This window comes from Pimephales promelas, chromosome 1 (assembly GCF_988280905.1).
Source record: "Pimephales promelas chromosome 1, fPimPro1.hap1.1, whole genome shotgun sequence".
NCBI classification, from domain to species: domain Eukaryota; kingdom Metazoa; phylum Chordata; class Actinopteri; order Cypriniformes; family Leuciscidae; genus Pimephales; species Pimephales promelas.
In genome coordinates, this window is record NC_142769.1 from 16180390 (window position 1) to 16202786 (window position 22397).

Consider the following 22397-nt stretch of genomic DNA (forward strand, 5'->3'; position numbering starts at 1 on the left):
GTGAGCCTTCTTGCGCAGACCCTGCGCAAGGTCAGGGAGGACAAGGAGCAGGTCATTCTGGTCGCGCCGTATTGGCCCACCCGGACCTGGTTCTCCGAACTCACTCTCCTCGCGACAGCACCTCCTTGGCCCATTCCTCTGAGGAAGGACCTCCTTTCTCAGGGACACGGCACCCTGTGGCACCCTCGTCCCGATCTTGGAACCTCCACGTGTGGCTCCTGGACGGGACGAGGCAGGTTTGAGTACCCTACCACCAACGGTGGTGGCTACCATCACTTCCGCTAGGGCGTCGTTCACTAGACACGTCTATGCGTTGAAGTGGAACCTCTTCGTCAACTGGTGCTCTTCGGTCTCGGGCTGGACGGTCTCGGGCTGGACGGTCACGGCTGGGCTGGACGGAACCAGCGATGAGGAGGGTTCAGGCTCAGCGGGGCTGGACGGAACCAGTGAGGAGGACGGCTCAGGCTCGGCGGGGCTGGACGGAATCAGCGATGAAGAGGGCTTAGGCTCAGCAGGGCTGGACGGAACCAGGGATGAGGAGGGTTCAGGCTCGGCGGGGCTGGACGGAACCAGCGATGAAGAGGGCTCAGGCTGGAAGGCGATGATGGCTGGTGAGGTGAAGATGGTGGGTGTGTGTGGTTGAGTGGTGCTGTCATCTTCAGCCTCACCAACAGTGAAGGCTGACCCACTCAACCACAACTCATGGTCCAGGTAACCGGCGAGGGTTCCTGGAAACGCTGCTGCTGGGGCTTGCTGGTACAGATGATCATCCAGGCCCAACCAAAAGACAGTCTTGGAGATTTCATCTGACAAGCTTACCCCAGCAGAGAGTTCCAGGAATTTGGCAACATACTCCTCTATGGCCTGACCATCTTGGAAAATATTGAAAAATGGAGAGCTGGGGTGAGGAGAAGTCCCATGCTGCCACTACTTTAGGTCGGTCGTTCTGTCACGGTTTGTGGTGCAGTGCAGGCAGAAGAAGAAGACCGAAGAGGCAAATGCTCCAATTCAATTACTTTAGTTAAACTCAAAACCAGGTACACTCACCAAAACTAAGGGTAACAGTTACAACGACCGACAAAGACTGACTGAATGAGGGAGAACTAAATACAGGCAGGAATCAAACATAATGAGGTGAAAACAGGTGACACAGATGATCAAGGTGGCTGATGAGGGAGTGAGTTCAGGTATGGAGACAAGAGGATCCTGGGACGTGTAGTGCAGATGACAAAGACAGACTGGTGCAGACGAAGGACTATGACACAACTGTGCTGCGCTAGTGACTAGCGCTGTCACCGAAAAAAAAGTTTACCCTACTTCCCGTCTCGGTGGCCATTTTTGTGAAATCGGCCTATTCTTTGTATGCGTGTAGCTCATTTTTTTGGATATTTTAACCTCACACATGGCACCTTTAAGGAGAGTTTAGATTTATTTATTTTAGCTATGGATATATCCAAATAACCTAAGTATAAGCATCACAAAAAGGACTCTTTGCCCCTGTTCTCTACATTCTTAAAACAGTTATGAAAGTCTGCAATTTATTGTCATGCTATTCAGGACAATTCTCTGAGAGACCTAAAAGAACATGAGGCCTTAAAAAATTCGACCTTTTAAAAGTTTATAAATGCGTGTGTGAGTGTGTGCGTGCGAGAGAGTTATTAATGCTTGCATGTGTTAAAGGCAGGGTAGGTAAAATTTTTCTAAAAAAAACTTTTTCCCAAATTTGTTTAAACTGTCTATGTATACCAATACATAAATATAATATAATAAATGTAAGAACTCTGAAAAAGTATACAAATCGTGTGTCTGTGGTCCTCTCAGTGCTGCAATAAACACAGCTCATTATTTCCAACTGGGACAAAATAAATGATTGGCTGGGCGACTGCCACTCTCCCTCGCTACCATGGCTACCAGCACTGCAGCGTAAGAACATGCATGCACACGTTTGCTCGAGGAGTGGAACGAAAGAGACAAGGAAGCTAGGAAGAATCACAATTATGGCAGAAAAAGAGGAGTCAAAAGAAGACAGTATTTGAAAAGGCTATGACCAAAAAGTCTTTGGATAAAGCAAGAAGTCAGACGAGAGTCAATATCGGCGGTGCTTTCCAGCCGTGGCGACAACTGACAACCAGGGGCTGAAGAGTGACGCCAACAGTGCTTTCTTGGAAGCTTTTACATGTAGAACACATTCATATGTTATGAATTTTACACAAAATTCACCTTCATCACAGTGTAACTGATGGTAATGGGAAAACGTGTATCAATGCAAGCAACCTGTTTTTAGTTTATGTTACTAGCTCGTAACCGAATCAAACTCGATATATTTTAAACTTTACCATTACCAGTATTGATGTTGAGAGCTGCAGGCTGGAGACGACCACGAGGTAAGCCTCGCACCCGATGGCTTGACGTCCTTGCGGGTGACCTCCAACAACACGGAGTCGCTATGGAGGATGCAGAGCAGCTGGCACAAGATCGCCGGCACTGGAAAGAACTGGTTCATCTGGTCGGCTCAACGCACAGGGACGGGATGTGAACCCATACCCAATGCAGGAGCTTAATAATAATAATAATAGTATTGATGTGCTAGCTTGATAGTGAGTACTACCAGCCATGTTAGTTGTTTATATTAATGATAAAGTTAGGCATTTTATTACATGTGATTCTGACATGATGTGGTGCTGGTAATGGCGTCCTCCAGCTGAGCGCGGTTGGCAGCGTGCGTTCATGTGTTTTGGGGACGTGGCTTTGTAAGGATCCCAGAAAGGAGGGGGTGGGAGTCAATTAAATAATGAGCTGTGTTTATTGCAGCACTGAGAGGACTACATACACTCGATTTGCATACTTTCTTTCTATTTTCAGAGTACTTACATTTTAATTATGTATTGGTGTATATATAGACAGTTTAAACAAATTTAGGGAAAAGGTTTTTTTTTTTTAGAAAATTTTAACCTACCCCATCTTTAATTAATAATTAATGTGTTGCAGGGTCCTCATGGATTCCCTGGCCCAAAGGTACGTCATTACTGGGTGGAGCATAAATTAAGTTAAAGGATTAGTTCACTTTTGAAAAAACTTTTGCTGATAATTTACTCACACCCATGTCATCCAAGATATACATGTCTTTCTTTCTTCAATCGAAAAGAAATTAAGGTTTTTGATGAAAACATTCCAGCATTTTTCTCCATATTATGCATTTCAGTGGGAACCAAGGTTCAAGGTCCAAAAGACACTTATAAGCTCAAATGGTCGCCTTGCTCTGTACTGCGATGCACGTTCATGACTCTCCTGTTCGAACTCGTTCATCAAAATGAACGAATCTTTTTTCTAGTCAATTTGTTCGTTTCGTTCGTTGAATGAACCAAATGACTCAGAAAAAGATTCGTTTCGAGTTTGTACTGAAAGTGTCTTTTGGACCTTGAACCGTTTGAAGTGCATTATATGGAGAAACGTGCTGGAATGTTTTCATCAAAAACCTTAATTTCTTTTAGACTGAAGAAAGAATGACATGGACATCTTGGATGACATGGGGGTGAGAAAATTATCAGCAAATGTTTTTTTCAAAATTGAACTACACCTTTAATGCCTTTCTGAATTACCACATTTGGGGCCCTATTTTAACGATCTGAAATACAAGTATCAAGCGCGATCTTGGGCGCTGTTGCTATTTTACCGGCGGGATAAATGACTCTTGCGCCCAACGCAAGTTTAAAAGGGGTTGGTCTGAAATAGCTTCATTATTCATAAGTGTGGTTTTGGTGTAACGTGAAATAAACCAATCAGAGTGTCATCCAACACACCTTTAACTCTTTCCCCGCCAGCGTTTTAAAAAAAAGTTGCCAGCCACCGCCAGGGTTTTTGACGATTTTCGCTAAATTTGAATGCCCCCGCTGAATATTTTCTTCCATGAATATATGAAGATGATATATATAAAAATAAAGATCTGAGCCTCTGCTTTTAGGCAAAAAAACGTTTTTATTTTATCTTCATCTGTTCTTTTTTTATTGCCTCTTGAACAGAGGTAGATTTTGTCAAAAACACAACATTTTGGACAAAAAAACTGAGAAAAAGGTGTTTTTATCAAACAAGTGCATTTAAAAGCAGAATACATTCAGATGTTGTTTCCTTCATATATAAAACTTTCCAAAATAAATTAAAAACATAAAATAAATGTAAAATATATCAAATTTCCCAGGATGTAAGGGAAATGTAACTTTTGCAATAAAACTTCTGCCTCTGCCTCTCTGTGTTCTACCTATGAATAATTGGAATTACAATAAACAGGCCTAGACACACACACACACACACACACACACACACACACACACACACACACACACACACAAATACATATTACAATGTGGTAAATGTGCACAAAGAGAGAAATAATTTGACAATTACACCTTCATATTTAGACAGCCACACATAAATGCCTGCACACACACATACATAATATAGTGTCATAATATTATACGATCTATCTGCGGCACGTCCATGGCTAGCATGAACATGTGCATCTCTCTCACTGACTACTTCGTCCCGATCAGATTCAGAATTATCAAATAAAGAGTGATCGGACTCCGAGTCCATTAACCTCCAGTACTTCAGCCATATACCTCTGCATTGTCTGTCTGATACATTCTCACTACTCCACTGTTTGAGACGATTGCGATCTGTTTCTCTGATCAAAGAGTTGCGCAATCATTCAGGACATGCGCGCAGGTCTTCCTTACCGTATACCACCTAAAACACGGATACCCGGAAAATTCCGTGTTTGGCGCAGATGCGTTTTTTCATTAAACACGGAAAATTCCGTGTTTGGCGGGGAAAGAGTTAAGAGCAGGTGCGCACGTTGCATGGCGGATTGTTAATATTATGGCAGGTTTACCAGGTGCGCTCCAGGAGCGTTCACAGCCGAGGAGACCAACGTTCTTGTCAGGGCAGTGAAAGACTGGTAAACTGGTCTAATCCTTACTACAATTAGCCTGAAAAATGTGGGTAAATGTGTAAGCTAGATTTAGGCCTACATTTTTTTACATCTTCATGGACACCACTGTCAGGTAGAGGGCGTGGCCAGGGCGGAGCAGGTTGAGGGCGTGGCCAGGGCGGAGCAGGTTGAGGGCGTGGCCAGGGCGGAGCAGGCTGAGGACGAGACCAGGGCGGAGCGGGCTCAGGGTGAGACCAGGGCGGTGAGGGCCCTTCGGGAGGCCACGGCGGTGAAGACCCCGAAGGAGTTCTAGGGAGCCACAACTGAGCCAGAGGGACCCAGAGCCGAGGCGACACCACAGATCTGGAGGGCCAAGGCGGATCTGCAGGCTCATGGGACCGAGGCGGAGAAGGGGCTCTGAAAGCCCGTGGGGTAACCAGTGTGAGGGAGGACAACTGAGGAGCAGGAGGGAAGATGGAGCCTGGTGGAGCAGAAGGGATGCAGGGCAGAGGCGAAGCCGGTAGCACAGAGTCCCGAGGTGGAACCAGGGTGACGGCTGACCAATGCGAGGAAGGAAGGAGGAGTGAGCCTGGTGGAGATATAGGGCTGACGAGACCCGGCGGAGATGAGGGCACAATGAGCCGAAGAGAAGCTGTAGGGTCGGAGGGCCAAGGTGGAATCAGAGGTTCAGGGGATTGAGGCGAGGATAGGGGATCCACTGACCAGGGCGATGCTGAGGCCTGGACACCTGGAAGTGGTTCCACAGCAATACTGGCGGGTAGCTGTGGATGGGCAGCAGGGTCGACAGGGCTCAGTAGAGGCAAAACAGTAGAACCTGAAGACACCAACAGCGGAGGTGGGAGAGGGAGGCAGGCGCGGGCTTCAGACTCTGGCGCGGGTTCAGCGGGCTCTGGCGAAGCGGTCTCGGGCTGGGCTGTCTCTGGCTCTGGCTGGGCTGTCTCGGGCTCTGGCTGGGCTGTCTCGGGCTCTGGCTGGACGGTCTCGGGCGCTGGCTGGACGGTCTCGGGCGCTGGCTGGACGGTCTCGGGCGCTGGCTGGATGGTCTCGGGCGCTGGCTGGACGGTCTCGATCGATGGCTGGACGGTCTCTGGCGATGGCTGGACGGGCTCGGCGGGGCTGGACGGAACCAGCGATGAGGAGAGCTCGGGCTCGGCGGGGCTGGACGGAACCAGCGATGAGGAGAGCTCGGGCTCGGCGGGGCTGGACGGAACCAGCGATGAAGAGAGCTCGGGCTCGGCGGGGCTGGACGGAACCAGCGGAGATGAGGGCTCGGGCGTTGGAGTGGGGCTGGTGACGTCATCGACGGTGAAAGATGATCCACAGCATACCAGCACCCACTCCACATAAGCCGCGAAGCTCCACTGGGGACCCTTCCCGGACAACTGCTCTCTGGTGGCGGTGTTGAGGCCGGCATATAAAAAGCTGCAGAGGCTGTCGTCCGGGAAGGTTGTAGAGGGAACGAGGTAGAGGAAATCCTCCAGATGTTCCTCTAAGGAACGGTCTCCTTGCTCCAAACAGAGCAGTTCCACGGCTGCAAAGGAGTCCGTTTTGATTGGGTCGGTCAATCTGTCACGGTGCTGTGCTGGCAGAAGAGGACAAGGAGTCAGGATTCCAATGACAACAATATTTATTCAAAATACAGGAAGGAAGACAGGTTTCAGGAACACGCAGGGTAACATTCACACATTGACCGACAATAACTGAATGAAACAGAGGAACTAAATACAGGGAGGAATCAAACATAATGAGGTGCAAACAGGTGAAAATGATGAAACAAGACGCTGAACGGGAGGCTGATGAGGGAGTGAGTTCAGGTGTGCAGACGAGAGGATCATGGGAAGTGTAGTGCTGATGACAAGACAGACTGGTGCAGACGAGGGCTGTGACAACCCTTGAATGATTTCCCTCAATGTGTTAATATTTTTCCTTGTTATTATGTATGATTTGCAAAAATAAAAACTGCTGCATCTGTGTTGATGAGAGAATTAAAGTTGTGCACCCGCTACATTATGGCCAAGCATTCACACTTAAAATAGCATTATGAACAATGCGCAACACGCCATTGACTTTAGACTTTAGACTTTAGGGCCCTTGGTGTTTTAAGGCATGCTGCATACTTGGCATTAATTGTTCATAGAGCAAATCACCTTCTGTCAAACTTAAAGGTAATTACTTGCTTAGTGATAGTTTGGACATACAGAATCCTTTGAGACTTGCAGCAGTTCGTCTCATGTTACAGAGCATTCCCTAAACTGTTGTCTGTACTCCTATTTAGGGGGAACCAGGTTTGCCTGGTCTCAAGGGACTGCGAGGGGAGACTGGGTATAAGGGTGACAGAGGACCCCTGGGTCTCCCTGTAAGTACACTACAGCCGTGCATCCTAGGATCTTAGTCCTCTATCCTCACTTATTTCGACTCAACATCTTCTACCCTTTCCATTTGTTTGCTGTTATAAATGTATGTTTTTATTGTCCTGACTTGTGCAGACAACCAAGCTTCATTTGCTGCCCCTTAATCTTTCTCAATCTGTGTTGGTTAAATGTCTATTTGTTTATCTTTGTTAACAGCTGTTAAGTTTTTTTTTTTTTTTTGGCCAGTTCACTCATCACATACTAATTGCACTTTTCAAACCTCCACTCATACTTCCATAAATGCACAGGGAGCTTCTGGCTTGGATGGCAAGCTGGGACCCAGGGTGAGTCTCAAGCCATGTTTCACCAACCCCCCAACCCCCCTATCCCCCTAACCTCCCTACATCTTTGAAAAAATACCAAAATGGGTCATTTGACACATTTATGATGAACGGGGAATGTTGTTATTCACATTATTGGTAATGTTTCATCAAAGTTCAGCTCTATTGGCTCGTTTCCACTGATCGGTATGGTACGGTATGGTACAGTACGGTACAGTACAGTACGGTTCGGCTCATCATGATCCAGCTAGCGTTTCCACCGCCAACAGTACCCTTACTTGATAGGCGAGGTGTTTGCCGAAAAGCAGCGAACAATATCATTTTCGTGTGAAGAAGAAAGACACATAGTAAACAACAATGGATAACATACAGCAGATCATATTTCTCAATACCAAGTAGCCTACGCAAAGTCCAACTCAGAAGAATGAGTCCCGAGGACACAAGTCCAGTAATTCTGCTAATAGAACAGCGTTGTTCTTGAAAGTGTCACTCAGCGCACTCTCCAACTCCGGCTATCTCTGTATGTAGGCTACATTTTAGGCAACAATAAAACAAAATATGTTATAAAACACCACTGTGCTTATTTTCAATTTCATTTAAATACATTTTAAACAGTATAGGCAAACAAATGTGGTTCAGCCAACGCATAGCCTGATTATATTCACTGCATGTAAGGTAACCTATTTGTTACATAACTAAATCTAAAACACATCCCTGCCTCTTTTCGTTTGAATTTAAAAATATTAAACTTATTCCAGGCAATATGTAACGTATTGCATATTGCATTGGTACAAATGTTGCAATAAACAACATTACAGATGATCTGTAATAAAATAAAAAAATGACAAAACTCAACCTCTCTCAATCTCTTTTTGTTAGATTTTAGTTTTATCATTATTTACCATACCGTATACCATTATACAAGTATGAGGTACAAAAAGCTATACAGTAAATCTTATAACATAAAGCAAACAATTGAGTCAAATATACAGTGCTTAAATATGTGAAACTTCACTATTCTAGCCTTCTGCCAAAACTATTGGCCAGGGAACAAATTATAGATTCACAAGACCAAAGATCGCCTGTTAGGTCTATACAAGACGAAGTATATCTCATGTTTAACCACTACAGAGACGTCAGAGTCAGCGGCGGCAACCATCAGAACGACTAGCCGAGGAAAGGCTGTTCCAGGCGGGTGATTGCTTGGAATGGATCTCAGTCAAATTATCATGAATCTATAAATAAACTACATATTTGAGCTTTAAAAAAACTACATTCTCGCCTGAAAAACTCTTAAAACTACACTTCATGACACAATAACAGTAGTATTATATCTCAACTGTATATTTTAAAAATGCCGCTTCTAATGCCCTTGTAGCACGCGCAAGTGACAATACTCTGTCAACCAATGTAGCTCCACCATTTAGTACCGTACCACTGTGCTATGTACCTCAACAGAAGGGTATCCAAAAAGTGGTACGGTATGGTTAGACTTTTTGGTATCATTCACAACTTTTGACAACCGTACCGTATCGCTCAGTGGAAATGAGCCATATGTGGCAGTGAAAGATTGGCAGTGAAAGAGTTAGGGCCTTATTTTAACGATCTAAAACGCAAGTGTCAAAGCAACTTTGTGGTAAAGTAACTTTGTGGGCGGATCCCGGCGCTGTTGCTATTTTCCCGGCGGGATAAATGCCTCTTGCGCCTGGTGCAAATCTAAAAGGGGTTGGTCTGAAGTAGCTTCATTATTCATAGGTGTGGTTTGGGCGTAACGGAAATAAACCAATAAGAGCGTCATGTCACATTCCCTTTAAGAGCGTGATGAACGAGGTGCGCTTGTTCCATGGCGCAATTCTGTTTTAACGGCACATTTACCAGACGCACTTCACAATCGGTTCACAGCCGAGAAGATCGATGTTCTCATCAGGGCCGTAAAAGAAAGAGAATGGACATTGGGGATGGGACAAACCCACCCAAATTAGCTTCGGTTAAACATGCATATAATAACTTGTGTAAGTTTTATGCCTATTTTTCCCCATCATCATGGACACAACAATGATTTCCCTCCTGTTTATATATTTTCTTATAATAATGTATCATTTGCAAAAAGTAAAATGCATCTGTGTAGCTGAGAGAATCATCTACAGTGTATGCTCGTTGTTCACTCTCTGTATTATGGCCAAGCAGGCGCGCTTAAAATAGCATTATGCACAACGCGCAACGCGCCACTGACTTTAGACCAGGTTTTTTTGATCATTGGCGCAATTGTTTTCTGCAACTGCAAAATAGCACTAGGAATTGTTTGCGCCGACACACGCCTCCTTTTTGCGCCAACCCGCCCAGGGAGCGCAAGTTAATTTCCTAGTTTACCGACGTGCATCGTTACGTCGGAATGACGGAGAATGGGGGTTTCGCATAGAAAGCCAATCCTCTTCGAGTATTTAACAACGAGCCAATGGCATGAAATGCCTTGGGGCTGCAGAAATTTGCATAGCGTAACTCCGCCCCACCCCGTGGGTATAAAAGGAGGAAGTGAACGCAACCGCAGTATGTCTTCGCTGAGGAGCCGAGACTGAACTCAGGTGTCTACCCAGCGGTACAGCAGAAGTGGCAGGGAGACGTAACGTCTCCATTCCCTACTCAGGGAACGAGGGTTACATCCCCAACCGAGACGTTCCCTTTCGTAGTCACTCCGAGTTATGTCGGAATGACGGAGAATGGGGATCTGTGCCATCACGCCATCTTCACAGCTGTCTTTCAGTGCCCTGTGAAAGTCTGGACTCCTAAACTTAACTTATAACCAGGAGTTCCTACTTTAACACAGGAATACCAAGGTACACTGGGAAGCATATCCCGGGAGGGACATGCTACCAAATGCCTACCGTAGGGAAGACTTAAGAATACACATATGGCCGTGTAGGGACTACATATGGAGATCACTGGAGCACCAACCTAAGGGTGGCTAGAATCTTAGTCCCAGGTGTGGCAGATGGCTTGCCAAGGGAAGACACATGCTCAGAGAGGCTTACAGTGGATAATACACATGTGACAGTTACCATAGGGAACCGTGCACACGGAGGCACCTAGCCGGCACCAGAGCAAGAGCAGTGGTGCCCGCATCAGGAGTGCTGGAGGACTCAACTGAGGAATATCGCACTTATCCAGTCCGAGGAGTGGAATGGCGAGCAAGCGAAGACACCTAAGCGGGTCCAGTACTGGCGGGAGCGAGTACGCGAGAGGACACCGGCTCTATTCGCAGATAAGAATCTTGCGAAGGTGTTTGGTGTCGCCCAGCCTGCAGCTCTGCAATGTCTATTAGCGAGGCGCCATGCGCTAAGCCTAAGAGGAAGCCACACTCCGAGTGGAGTGGGCCGTCACACCAAGGAGGCACGGTCGACCTTGCTGTTGGTAAGCCAAAGCAATGGCGTCCACGAGACAGCCGTTGCTTTGAGAGAGCCCTTCCCCTTCTGGCTCCCCCCATAACAGACAAAGAGCTGGTCTGAGGTCCTGAAACACCGCGTTCTGTCAACGTAGGCACGGAGCGCACGTACCGGACAGAGCAGTGCCAAGGCTGGGTCTGCCTCCTCCGGGGGCAGCGCTTGCAGGTGCACCACCTGGTCCCGGAAGGGAGTGGTAGGAACCTTGGGCACATGTCCAGGCCGGGGTCTCAAGAACACGTGAGAGTAACCCGGCCCAAACTCCAGGCACGCTTCGTCAACGGAGAATGCGTGCAGGTCCCTTACCCTCTTAACGGAGGCCAATGCAACCAGGAGTGTTGTCTACATAGGACAGGACTAAAACTCTACCGATTGCAAAGGCTCCAGGGGAGGTCTCTGCAGAGCACTTAGATCTACTGAGAGGTCCCAAGAGGGCACGAGGGGAGGGCGAGGCGGATTTAGCCTCCTCGCTCCCCTCAGGAACCTGATGACCAGGTCATGCTTCCCAATAGACTTACCTTTCACTGCATCATGAGACACGGCAATGGCCGCGACGTAAACCTTAAAGGAGCAATGTGTGACTTTTAGCGACATCTAGGGGTTCGGTTGCGAGTTTGCACCAGGTTTGCACTAAGGGCTCAGCCCACTGCTCACCCCTCCCTTTCGAAGAAGCTACGGTTGCTAAAACGGGACAAACATCTCGTCGGCTGAGACAGCAGAGAATAGCCAGAGTAAGCCAAGAGTGTGTAACATTGTCACTGTTTCTGTACCACAGTCCATTATAAACCACATCATGAATACTGTCTGTTTACAAAGCCACAGTCAGGTGAGGATCAAGGGTTTTAATATATAATTTAATAAAATAATAATCAGCTGATTGTCTCACAAACGTAACCAGCAGCACATTTCTCCCCACATACTGTAGCAAACCCATAATACAGCTGTGACAGAGAGCTCGGCTGCGCCTCCCTCTGGCTTCATCCGTTCCCTCTCTCCAGATTATTAAGGAACTGCATTTCCCATCTCCCCCTTGGATTTACACCTGCCTAGTTCATCTGATTAGTCCCATCTGCATCACCTGTTCCTCATTATTGCCCCTTTATAAGGACTGTGTTTGTCATTGTGACTTTGCGAAGTCTTGATTCTACCAGCTATCATTACCGAGCGTTTATTCCTGTTTATTGTGATTTTCTGGTACTCTGATCTCTGCCTGGATCCTCGTTTCTGTGAACCTTGCTGCCTGCCCTGACCCTTGCCTGTATGAAGTTGATGATTTTGGATTGCCCTGTTACTAGCACAGTTTATGTCTGTCTATCACTGCTTCATTGCATGTTTAAATAAAACTCTGCAAATGGATCTCAACGCCTCTGCCCCAGCCTTACAACAGCGAGGGAGCAGCTATATATTTTTTATATATTTTTAACAGGGTAGTAATAGTTTAGCTGGCTAATATGAGCTGTTACTGTGGCTGAGCTGGGACGCGTCTGCATGAGTCCAAAGGTCGGAAGTGCGCGCGCTGTTACAATCATGTCATCTCCGCATCCCATAGATACTATTTACTACACACAATAGGCTTTTTTTCTCTGATTTTTAAAATTCTTCGCGATCGACTTTAGTGATAAAAGACTTTAGTAAAAGTCTCTATCGACGGGTTAGTGATTCCTGTAACGTACTGTTTTACGGTCAATGACATGAATACTAATCATCAGCTGTCTCACGAACGTAACAGAACATCTATCCCCAACATAACAAACCCATAACACAGCGAGGGAGAACTAAGTTACATGAAACAATCCCAACTACATATTTTACACCACTCACAAGGGAAAAGTCACTACTCACGGAGTGTAAGGCTAGCTTCCAGCTTTCCGCTACTTCTCTTTCAAGGTAGTGATGAAACGCGTTCTGTAGCGCTGTTTGTTCGCGTTCGGCTATGGTAGGAATATGACGTCACAACATGGCGACCTTCATAGAAGGGGATTCCCTCGGTTATGGAGCTATTAATGTCTCATTCTAAGGTAATAAAAACATTACGGTTAATTAAGTAAGTTCTTTATACACCACTGAAAACATAGTTATGGATGTCATATTGCATTTCTGTTAATAGATACTCAACTTTGTTACACATTGCACCTTTAAGGGTGGAGGGCGACAGCCTACGCTCCAACCCCTCTTGCAGGAAGGAAACCACGACACCGATTGAACATCTCCGGGGTCTTCTCAGCGGGAAGAGCACCAGTTGACGAAGAGGTTCCACTTCGACGCGTAGAGGTGTCTCGTGGACGACGCTCTAGCGGAAGTGATGGTTGCCGCCACCGCAGGTGGCAGCGAACTCAAACCTGCCTCATCCCGTCCAGGAGCCACAGGTGTAGGCTCCAGAGCTCGGGACGAGGGTGCCACAGGATGCCCCCTCTCTGAGAGTGTCCTCAGAGGAAAGGCCAAGGAGGTGCTATCGCGAGGAGCATCAGTTCGGAGAACCACGTCTTGGTGGGCCAGTAAGGGGCTACCAACAAGACCTGCTCCTCGTCCTCCTTGATCTTTCACAACACCCGTGCAAGAAGGCTCACTGGGGGAAACGCATACTTGCTTGGGCCCCGCGGCCAGCTCTGCGCCAGTGCGTCTGTGCCGAGCGTGCCCTCGGACAGGGAATAAACTGGGCGCAGTGGGATGAGTCCCAAGAGGTGAACAGGTCTATCTGTGCCTCCCCGAACTGGTCCCAAATCAGCTGGACCGTCTGGGGATGGAGTCGCCATTCGCCGGAGATAGGGCGGACCCGTGACAGCTCGTCGGCCGCCAGGTTCCGGACTCCTGGAATGTACACTGCACGAAGGGACCTCAGGTGCTTCTGACTCCATAACAGGAGGTGGCGAGCGAGCTGCGACAACCGACGTGAGCGTAGACCACCCTGGTGGTTGATATACGCTACCGTAATGGTATTGTCTGAACGGACAAGTACGTGTTGACCCCTGAGCAGTGCTTCGAAAGCGGTGCAGGGCCAGGCGTACTGCCAACAGCTCGAGGCAATTGATGTGCATGAGGCGCTGGGGTCCTGTCCAGTAACCCACCGGTCTTCTTGGGGACGATGAAGTAGGGGCTGTATCAATGCAGGCTTGGTGAGCAGAAGAGACTTTTGAACAGTTGTGTACATCCAACAGAATGATTTATTTACAAATGTTGTTTTTAACCTAAAAACAACTGGATGATTAATGTGAATTATTTGACACTGTGGTAACAATGTTTGTTCCAAAAGACTTGATTAAATAGATTAAACTTGTTTATTAGATATTATATGGTGGGGATTTTTCAACTATTTCAGCACATGCGATTTTTACATAGTTACGTCCAGTAGGTGCAGGGCCGTAGGAGCAATCCTGAACCTGGGTGGGGACAGTCAATGATAGGGGGGTCCGGGGGTATGCCCTGCCGGGAAATTTTTTTGAAAATAAACCATTAAATGACACTTTCTGGAGAGTTTTGTGCAAAAAAAAATGGAGAAATTGAGTCTTACATAATATGTGAAAAACTGCAAGGTTAAGAACATATACTTTGCATTGTTGTAGTATCAACATGTATTAGGGCATTTAGCATTTACATTACTGTTAATCAGTCATGTAGTGATTAACTCAAATAAATGGTTGATTTGATTTCCATTAACTATAAAATACTAAAAAATATAATCAATCGATCTCTTGTGGAAAGGTTGCTTGGTAGCTAAAAGTAGGTCTAGCAATTATATTTCAAGTTTTTCACACAGATCAAACACAAATATGCTGACTGAGCAGATTGCTAGTTTATTTTGAGTAACGTTAGCCAGCTAGCAGTTCTCTTGGCAGTTTGCTGATAATCCGGTGTCTGAAGTAAAATGCTTAAAACATCTCCTGAGAAAAATACCAACCAAGTCTTTGTTATTTAATTTTGGTTTAGTCTTATTTTACTTACATTGTCATTCAAGGCCAGGGCACTTTTTGTACATTTTTAGTAGGGCTGGGTATTGAGACAAATTTCACAATTCGATTCGATTTCGATTCACAAGCTTTCAATTCGATTCGATTACGATTCGATTCGATTCAATATCGATTATTTTGGATATCAGTTACAATAAATGGCAATTTTTCTCAAGGGAATTAAATCTCTTAACTAATGCTGTAAACTATGGGAGACTAGTTGTAGCCTACTAGGCTTCATTAGCCTAATAGGAAGGTAATAATGAATGAATCACTTAAATTACACTTTTATTTATTTTTATAATAAGAAGATTATATGAAATATAAACATTTAAATGGTGGTTGTCATAAAAACTTGCCAGATTTATTAAAATATGCATTAAATATTGAAGAACTTTAAGATTATAATGCATATGTAATATAGTGTATTTAGCAAAATGCTCCTCTCTGAGTTATTTTTTTCTATCTGACTAACGAGTTGATGTGGGTCTTCTGAGGTAAATATGACGATACATGACAAGACATTGATTACAAGCTGTTTAACTGACGTCTTTCCACGGTTGAAACGCTGATTGAGCGAATGAATGTGACATGATACGCATTTCGATAAGTTGTACTCTATCTTTTAACACACTTTCAGATGCTCCATGTTTATTTCGCGCTGTGACTGGTATTATTAACCCGGAAGAGAGATCAATGCTGCTGCTTCTCTAGAGCTGCGCCAGAGCGATCTCACGCCACAGCGCCAAAACTCTATGTTTTTGAATTTCTAAAGAAAATGGACGTAATTTGAAAATTGAGACTTTGTTTCATATCAATGGTAACAAAGGACAAAGATTATTGCGATTTTTTGAATGCGCGCAGCCGCGATACAATGTCCCATTCATTCAAATGAAACAGGATGACTAATCGATTCTTGAGACTTAAGAATCGATATCGGTTCGTAAAAATGAGAATCGATTAATATCGAGTAATCGATATTTATTACCCAGCCCTAATTTTTGGAACTTTTGCGCGCTTCCACATCCCGTGCAACTAGGGATGGGTATCGTTAAGGTTTTATCGGTATTACTACTCTTACCGATACCGCTTATCGATCCGGTACTTTAACGGTATTCTTATCGGTTCTTTTTGGTGTTTTTTTTTTTTTTTTTTTTTTTTTTAAGAATTAAGAACATAATTAAACTCTATATTTTGAAATGTAAAATAGAAAAAGCAAAACGAAGAAAAATATATTTTTGTTATGCAGCAATGTGCAGGCTTTTTTTGTTTTATATACAAAAAGGACACATAAGAAAAAAAACAAGTACAAACACAAGAATACAATTAATGAAAGATACAAATTATATACAAAGTGCTTTAATTTCAGGAAGGTGTACTAACATATCCCTTGAGGTAATTGTTTCTGTCTGAAAAGAAACCTAATTTAGTAATCAAATATAAAATAGCACTGTATAGTTTATCATAGATAGATTAATGCTTATTAAATCTAAAGTTACTCATTCAAAAGCTGTGAGTGATTTTCTTTCCCTTTTGTTGTTTGATTTGCATTAATGGCTGAATCGTCAGCACGTTTAGGCTATTAGACTGCTGCCCCTTTAAGACCGAGAGCAAATCTAATAGGTAACTGAAGCACCATCATTTTCTCCCTATTATTTACGTCCATTTAAGACATAATTGTGTTTAAGTGAATAAACTGTGTTTAAGTGAATCTCAGAGCTGGTCATTTTGACATTTGTATGTATATTTGATAGTTAAGGACGCACAAAGCCCAAGTATAGGCTACTTTTCTTGTCTCGTTGCAGTCCGTTTCGGAGCGCGCACCGCCTTGTGAACAGCATCTCTTGCGCAGGCTTTTGTGTTTTTAATAGCCATTTTTTGATCTTGCAACAGTAGAAGACAGCATTTTTCAACAATCGCCGATCGTGCTGATTCTGACGGTACGTTTGGGTTTTAGGAAGAACTGACAGCGCTCCGCAGTGCTGTGAAGTAGGCTAAAGGACGAAGCTGGACAGATCATGCGTCTTGATTTTTAACGGTTTTATCTCAAATATCTTCTTTTTATAATCTTTGGAAGCCGAAATACAAAATACATTAGAATAATATCCCACATCTAAAGTGTAACCACGTTGAATGTTTAGTTCTGTCCTCATTGTCACTCATTAAGCAAGGGCTGTCGTGTTGCGCGTGCTGTGGCTTTGCGTGAGAGATCGCTCTCTCTCTCTTCTGAACTGCGAATTTCAAATTTGCATCACAGACAAATGGTTTAATTAAAATACAGTTTATACTGTATATAGAAAAGGCTGGCGATATAAACATGTTCAAGATAACGTCTTTATAGGAATGATAAATAATTCTCCAGTACCGACAGCAGAACCGATAACGTCCGAGCTTATCGATACAGCGGTCTTTCAAAATTCAGTACCGGGGCCCGTTTAATACCGGGTTTCGGTACCCATCCCTACGTGCAACTACAGATCTCCCAGGAACATATTGCGTACATTTATCCGTGTCACCTAGATGCGCATGCGCGAGCAGTGCGCGATGCCGCGATCATGGTCGACTGACAGCAGCTGGAGTTTTTAAAAATTGAATTATGTATTTAAAAGTTGCAGAATGGATTAATTGGGAGACTCCAAAATTGGCAGAGACAAAATCTTATATTGGGAAATAGTGGGGGGGGGGCAAAACTTAGATTTTGAAATCGTATAATGGCTCCTACGCCCATGAGTAGGTGGCGGAAAGGCACTCAGTAGGTCAGCAACTATTCAACGACCATGATTTCAGTGAAAAAGCCTGCTTTATTCAGAAACAAACAATGCCATGCCAATCGATGTCAATTATTGCTATTTTAAGAGTGAATCCCGCATAAATGCGTATGTAATTCCCAAAACTTTGTGTTTACGTGGCCGATCCTGGCAGCATGAAAAACAAGTTTTATATAAATTCTGAATGGAAATTAGAAAGCACACAACGATCGCTCCCTTCGCGGAAAAACTGTCGAGATAGCACTCCCGTAGAACCAGGGCTATGGGCTCTATGCACAGCGGTATTTCCGGTGAAGCATTAGGGATGCTCGATAACTTCCGCCGATCATAGAGTCCAATGCAATAGCGAGAATTTATATTGAATTTTATACTCCATGGTTATACTAATGAAACGTTAGTCACAAAAACAGATAAAACAGACATCCCTCGTTGTGTTTATGCTTCTTTTTAAAATTATATCAAATAAACATAACTGTATATAAAATTACATCTAAACGTATGTACGTTTCGTTTCAAAGACGGGAGGACAGTAATTATTAAAGACTCTGCCATAATCCCGTTTTCTCCTGTTTTCCTCCGCTTTAATCTACACAACCGGAAATAGACGAGCATCCTTGCGTCAAATGCGGAACTTATGCGTGCATATAGCCCATTAATAATGGGAAAAAAAGTAACTTAGCCTAAATGTTTCCAATTTACGCAAGGAGTACAGAAGCCCCGATGGTGTGGGTAGATATAAAGTAGAAAGATATATAAAGAGAGACAATTACCCCTCAAAAAAGTCGGTAAGAAGCTTTCTCTTCCTGACCTCGAGTGGAGGTTTATCTTTCTCCATTTTTTAAAAGTTAAAATTAGCTTCAACGGAGCGGCGCCAATCAAACAGTCCTGTCAGTCAACGATGTCATGCGCACAGCACTCTTTAGATGTGGGGCGGACGTTTACATTTTAAACCGACATGGCAACTAGCCAACTTAAAAAAAAATATTGTAAATAATCAATTCACGAAATTTACCGTATCCATTGCATGCATTTAATCAGATTTGTTATTATTATTTTTTACTAAAATAAAAATATCTGAGGGACCCGGGGATAAGGGGCTGGGGGGATCCGGGACCCCCCATAAGGTATTAGGGACCCCCCATAAGAAGTAAAAAATAGAATTAGGGGGGTCCCTAATACCTTATGGGGGGTCCCGGATCCCCCCAGCCCCCCCCTCAATTCGAGCACTGGCAGTATTCCTTGCCCTGCACCATTTTTGGAACAACACTTTTATAGCATATATTAGTCTTAGTTAATATTAATTTCAACATTTACTAATACGTTATTAAAATCAAAGGTTGTATTTGTTAACATTAGTTAATGCACTGTGGACTAACATGAACAAACAATGAACAGCTAGATTTTTATTAACTAACATTAACAAAGATGATTAAATACTGTAACAAATGTATTGCTCATGGTTATTTCGTGTTAGTTAATGCATTAACTAATGTTATCTAATGAACCTTATTGTAAAGTGTTACCAATATATTTTTAATTCTCCTGGTTGTTACCACTTTATTTCCAAAACTTTACATATTGTTCCCTAATACTTATATGCAAGTACTTTATAGGTACATTGTAACACCTCTCTTTCTTTCTCTGGTGTTACTCTGAGGAGGTTCAACAGAATTTCGACTGGTACTGAAATAAAACCACTTCACTCAACAAATATAAATTTTTCTATTTTATTTCACACGTGCCTATAATTGCCCCAACAATAAACAATATAAAGAAACCAACAGTCTTTGTCTCTTTGTAAATCAAACCACCATATAGACAACTTATCGTCAGTGTCCAGCCTTTGGAGGAGTTGAAATGAGGATGGTGAATGGATGAGTATGACCCAGTGGATTTTTGAGATCGACGCAATGATATTATCCAATTATCCAGTATAAGTAAGAGGTGAAGATTGAAAAGTTGGTGCCTTTGCTACAACGTACTGAAATCCAGCTTCCAACATCTCTCTTCCAGTAGACATGAAATAGATCAGCCAAACGATGCAAAACAACAAGAGTGGGTTGACACTATGGTGATAAGTGTCTAATCATAAAAAGTCCTTTCTACAAAAGAAAACAAAACAGCTAACATCAGACATTTTTCCATTACAATTACATCCAGAGATTTGCAGTTATTATATACTCACATTTGAGCATAAACTCATTGAGTTCTCAAACCAGGACTTCAAATGGGTAAAGCAGGTAGCAAACAAGAAGAACCATGCGGTTTCCCTCTACCAAACTGAACTGACTTCTTCAATGGTTATCAGGCTTATATCTAGTAGCCACCACTCACTAGTGCCCTCACATGGCAATTAGAGGTACTACTTGACCCAGGTAACTTTCCTGATAAGTCAGAAAGTACAGACTAAAAACTCATGTAACATTTCAACCGTTACAACATTATAATTACCAAAAATTACACTGTAAATTTGATTATGATTTTATTATGTAGTTCGGGCTGTTATCTAAAGTGTTACCCAAGTTTTTTTTATAAAACCAGATTCAAAACCTCATACACTTTCTTATTTATAGGGTATGGATGGACCAATCGGGGCTCCTGGTCCAGCAGGTCCGAAGGGAGATGGAGTATGTTATTTTATTTTGTTTTATTTATGTTTGTTGCTGTTTTTGTTGCTGTCTTAGCTGGATAATTGTGTGCAATTACAAAAATAAGGATAGAAACTATGAATACGATACAACATATCGTTTATATAAAAGCTGTTGTTCAATGTCACAGGGTGAGAAGGGTGATGTTGGTGATCCTGGACCCAGAGGGCCATATGGGTTACCTGTAAGTACTCAAAGATTTTTTTTTAATGTTTAATTAAAAAAAAAAAACATTGATAATTATTTGGCAATTCAATAATGCTCACATTATTCACTATTTTCGTTCCAGAGAATATTAATAATTTTTTGTTTCTTTTTCTTCCTTGTTTTTTGAAGGGAGCTGCTGGAACACCTGGAGTGGATGTGAGTTATCAATCTTAATGTTCTGCTTGTGTGTTGACTCATGTCCTTTGTTTTCTGGGTCACTTCCTGCAACCGTTCTGCCCTCTAGTAGATCTAAACACATTCAGTGAACTTCTTTACCCCTGAACCGATGAGCCTCCAAGCATTTGTAATTACTTGAAGTTGTATTTTTGCAGGGGTTACCAGGCTTAAAGGGAGACAAGGGCGATGTAGGGGAAAGAGGAGAAAAGGTGATTGTGACATAGATGTTCTGAAACAGGGAATGAACCTTTCGCTCTCTTATTGACTAGATCTGATGTCAATGGACATTTACAAAGTATCTCAGGGAAAGAGGCCTTCATATAGACATAATGTGGGCCATGGAGTTGCAGATCAGTGTTAAGATCTTAGATTTAATTTTCTGGTTCAAAAGGAATATAGCAATATTTATAGATGCAGAAAAAAGTATATGAACTCTTTAACTTTCTACATAAATTGTCATTAATCACATAATTGAATCTGAGCTTCAGCTAAGCCAAAATAAAAGACAAACATACATGTAAAATGTGAATATGAAATATGAAATTCACCTATGCTCCTCAACAGTTTTCAGCATTTGGCCCCGCAAATGACAGCAAGCTCCTCCTGTAAGGAGCTCCAATGGGGTGGGATTAGTCCAGCTCCTCCTCTCTGGAGCTCCAAGGGGGTGGAAGCACAGAGTTGTGGGTAGGGTTAGGGTGTGGTTAGATATTCTAGCTCCACCCATTAGACCCAACTTACACTCACTCCTCCTCGCTGGAGCTCTAGCAAGGAGGAGCTACCTTTAAGCTCTACCCATTTGTTATGCAGTGAGCAGTTTCTCAAATCGAGCTCTTCCCGTCCGATGAAGAATCTTTCGTCCTTGAGAAATCTTTAACGAAAACCACTGGAGTTATCTCGTGGGCGTCAAGCTAAAAAAATGGATCCCAGAATGCAGAGGCCTACTGTACCTTCACAACCGCGAGCAAACATTTGCGATCTCCTTCTGGGTTTTTCTCTATCCCAATCATTCGTACCATAGAGAAATGGACAATAAGGCCAGTCAAGCACCAAGCTTGCATCTTGGGCAATGCCTTCCTCTTCCCGCGAAGGAACGGGCCTTCCTTCAGCATCAGGCCACCACAGCAGGCCTTCAGTAAGCCAGGGCCGTGGTGCAGATTCAGTCCTGACCAGCTCACACTCTCAACCCCATCGCCTCAACCTTGCAAGTGCACAGCTCAAATCTTTATGCAAGATTATGCATACTCAATTTTGATCAGGGGAATGCTCGTTTTAAACTTTTTGTGTGTTTAAAGTGATTTGCCATTCTAAACTAACGCGCTGCTTCCATTTAGCTTAAACGCGTAGCTAACACATTACGTACAGATTGCACCAGAGTCACTCACAGAATCATTAAGAACTTATTGTCAACGCTGTCCTGCAATTTATTAACAAATTGCTTAGAAACGTCTCCTTTACGGATGTAACCCTCGTTCCCTGAGTAGGGAACGGAGATGTTACGTCAGAAGTGACGGAGAATGGGGGTTTCTTATAGAAAGCCAATCCTCTTCGAGTATTTAACAACGAGCCAATGGCATGA

The 22397-nt window shown here is 43.7% G+C and overlaps 1 protein-coding gene across 1 annotated transcript in view; it reads left to right on the forward strand.

Annotated features, from left to right (window-relative positions):
• The window catches only part of col25a1 (collagen type XXV alpha 1 chain), a 483837-nt gene that overhangs the window by 432970 nt on the left and 28470 nt on the right, over positions 1-22397 (forward strand). Inside the window, exons 25-31 of the mRNA XM_089129575.1 lie at positions 2989-3015; positions 7224-7304; positions 7608-7643; positions 20363-20416; positions 20568-20621; positions 20774-20800; positions 20977-21030. Coding sequence (XP_088985701.1) covers positions 2989-3015; positions 7224-7304; positions 7608-7643; positions 20363-20416; positions 20568-20621; positions 20774-20800; positions 20977-21030 — 333 coding nt within the window. The remainder of the gene's footprint in view (positions 1-2988; positions 3016-7223; positions 7305-7607; positions 7644-20362; positions 20417-20567; positions 20622-20773; positions 20801-20976; positions 21031-22397) is intronic.